We start from the raw sequence: 2,171 nt of genomic DNA on the forward strand, positions 1-2,171 counted from the left end.
CCACTTCATTTAATGGAAAATCACTACACTGCAAAGTCATTTTCAAACTCAACAATTTAACATGGGAATACCTTTCACTCATCTTTTGATTAATCAAAATATCTTCATTTTATAAAACTTTCAGAAATTTTACTAGATAGAATCATAAAAATGACTTTGGTAAAACTTTGAATAATAACAAACCATGTTGTTACAGTCTGAATAGACTTGTTTTCCTGGCATTTTCCTACTGGACAACTTCAAAACCACGCGGTTTGTGGAACAAAACCGCTTGTAAAACCTCTTAAAACTACATATTTTCTGGAAAAAATACAGTCCCAAAAACCACTTAACAGTTGCATGTTCCCAACAGTTCAAAGATTGTCCGGTTTGATGTTGACTGCTCTCTATTTATTCCCCTCAAACCTTGCCCTTCTTCTTCTACATTTCCTCAAACAAACTACTTTCAAGGTTTATTTTCTTGCAACACTTTTTTCTCTTTCTTTCATAAAACTACTTTCAAAAGAATAAAAACTATATGCTTTGTGGTCATCATTACTTACAGTACTACTGCTATACACAATGCTGAAGTGTGTGCTCAAATGCTTTGTGCAGGAAGGAAAAAAAATGGCTCTTTTGGGGACTCTTTTGGTGGGGTTTCTCTCATTGGTCTCTTCTGTTCAGGCTTCTTATGGTGGTTGGATCAATGCTCATGCCACTTTCTATGGAGGAGGTGATGCTTCTGGAACAATGGGTATGTGAAGTTAACAGAATTGTAATTTTACTTCACAAATATAGTGAATAGTAATAATAATAACACTCTTAGTGACTATATTTTTGGTGTTTTTTGTAGGTGGGGCTTGTGGATATGGGAATTTGTACAGTCAAGGCTATGGAACAAACACTGCAGCCCTCAGCACCGCATTGTTCAACAATGGTTTAAGCTGTGGAGCCTGCTATCAGCTCATGTGTGTTAATGACCCTCAATGGTGCCTTCCTGGCTCCATTACTGTCACTGCCACTAACTTCTGCCCTCCTGGTGGCTGGTGTGACCCTCCAAACCATCACTTTGATCTCTCTCAGCCCATCTTCCAACACATTGCTCAATATCGAGCCGGAGTTGTTCCTGTACTTTACAGAAGGTAATAGAATCACTTTCTGCGAGTAAGATTAATGCTACACATACAAAGTCGGCATTCCAACCTGTTTAGTAGATCAACTGCCACATGAATTGGAAACATTATTGCTGCGAATTAAGGCTAAATCTGGGGATTGGATTTGATTTTTTTTGCAGGGTGAGATGCAAGAGAAGTGGAGGGATTAGGTTCACAATAAACGGTCATTCATATTTCAATTTGGTTCTTATAACAAATGTTGGAGGAGCTGGTGATGTGCATGCAGTGTCAATAAAAGGTTCAAAGACTAGATGGCAACCAATGTCAAGAAATTGGGGCCAAAATTGGCAGAGTAATTCCTACCTTAATGGACAAAGCCTCTCCTTTGTTGTAACTACAAGTGATGGTCGCAGTCTGGTGTCTTACAATGTTGCCCCTGCTGGCTGGTCCTTTGGCCAGACATATACTGGATGGCAGTATCGGTATTAGACATCAGATCCCTCTCAGCTAAAGCTAAATTAAGCAACCCTTTTAGTGTGTTTAATTAAGTGATTAATTAGTTCTATATAGAAAGAGAGTATATGAGTAAATATATGGGGTCAGGACTAATTCAGATATGGCCCTTTCTTGTTTTAATATGATTCTGAGATTCTGCAGCAGTTCATGGCAGGCTTTGGATTAATGAAAAGCCCTGAGGCCTCGATAACTGCTAGAGAGAAACAGAAGTGCTTTTATTGCCCTTTTGTTGCCAATACATAAACTGTGCTTTTAAGAAGTGCTTTTGTAAGGTAGCACTGGAATAAGCTACTGCTAAATATGATCATGTCTGCATCTGAGTTTTTTTTAATTTAAATGTAAAAGGAAATCTTGCCAATTGTTATCTATCTCGTTTTACTCAGTTATTATATGTTTGCCAAGCTATTACTCATCTTTCCAACGCTTGGATCATGGTCTAATGAATCCTCGGACTATAATCTAGAATGTCATAAGAAATGGTTAACATTTGGCTCTAGAAACCATGGTTGTCAAATTTCGTATCGTATCGTATATCAAAAACCTAATTTTTTTTAATCATGT

The 2,171-nt window shown here is 37.6% G+C and overlaps 1 protein-coding gene across 2 annotated transcripts; it reads left to right on the forward strand.

The window, feature by feature from the left end:
- Positions 1–342: 342 nt before the first annotated feature.
- Positions 343–1,966, forward strand: LOC116112014 (expansin-A5). Of its 2 annotated transcripts, none has more exons than XM_031398181.1 (4): positions 343–367; positions 595–733; positions 833–1,121; positions 1,274–1,966. In XM_031398181.1, exons 2-4 carry the CDS (start codon positions 607–609, stop codon positions 1,581–1,583), a joined length of 726 nt encoding a protein of 241 aa, XP_031254041.1. In that variant the 5' UTR covers positions 343–367; positions 595–606; the 3' UTR covers positions 1,584–1,966. The 2 variants fall into 2 exon arrangements, with proteins under 2 accessions (XP_031254041.1, XP_031254040.1); XM_031398180.1 differs by lacking the exon at positions 343–367 and adding an exon at positions 377–450.
- Positions 1,967–2,171: the final 205 nt, after the last annotated feature.

This window comes from Pistacia vera, unplaced genomic scaffold, assembly GCF_008641045.1.
Source record: "Pistacia vera cultivar Batoury unplaced genomic scaffold, PisVer_v2 Contig656, whole genome shotgun sequence".
NCBI classification, from domain to species: domain Eukaryota; kingdom Viridiplantae; phylum Streptophyta; class Magnoliopsida; order Sapindales; family Anacardiaceae; genus Pistacia; species Pistacia vera.

Excerpts from the sequence above, each read along its gene's own strand:
- LOC116112014 (XM_031398181.1), top strand. The coding sequence starts at position 607 with ATGGCTCTTTTGGGGACTCTTTTGGTGGGGTTTCTCTCATTGGTCTCT. Across the intron at positions 734-832 it reads TGATGCTTCTGGAACAATGG|GTGGGGCTTGTGGATATGGG; the intron begins GTATGTGAAGTT and ends TGTTTTTTGTAG. Across the intron at positions 1,122-1,273 it reads GTTCCTGTACTTTACAGAAG|GGTGAGATGCAAGAGAAGTG; the intron begins GTAATAGAATCA and ends TTTTTTTTGCAG.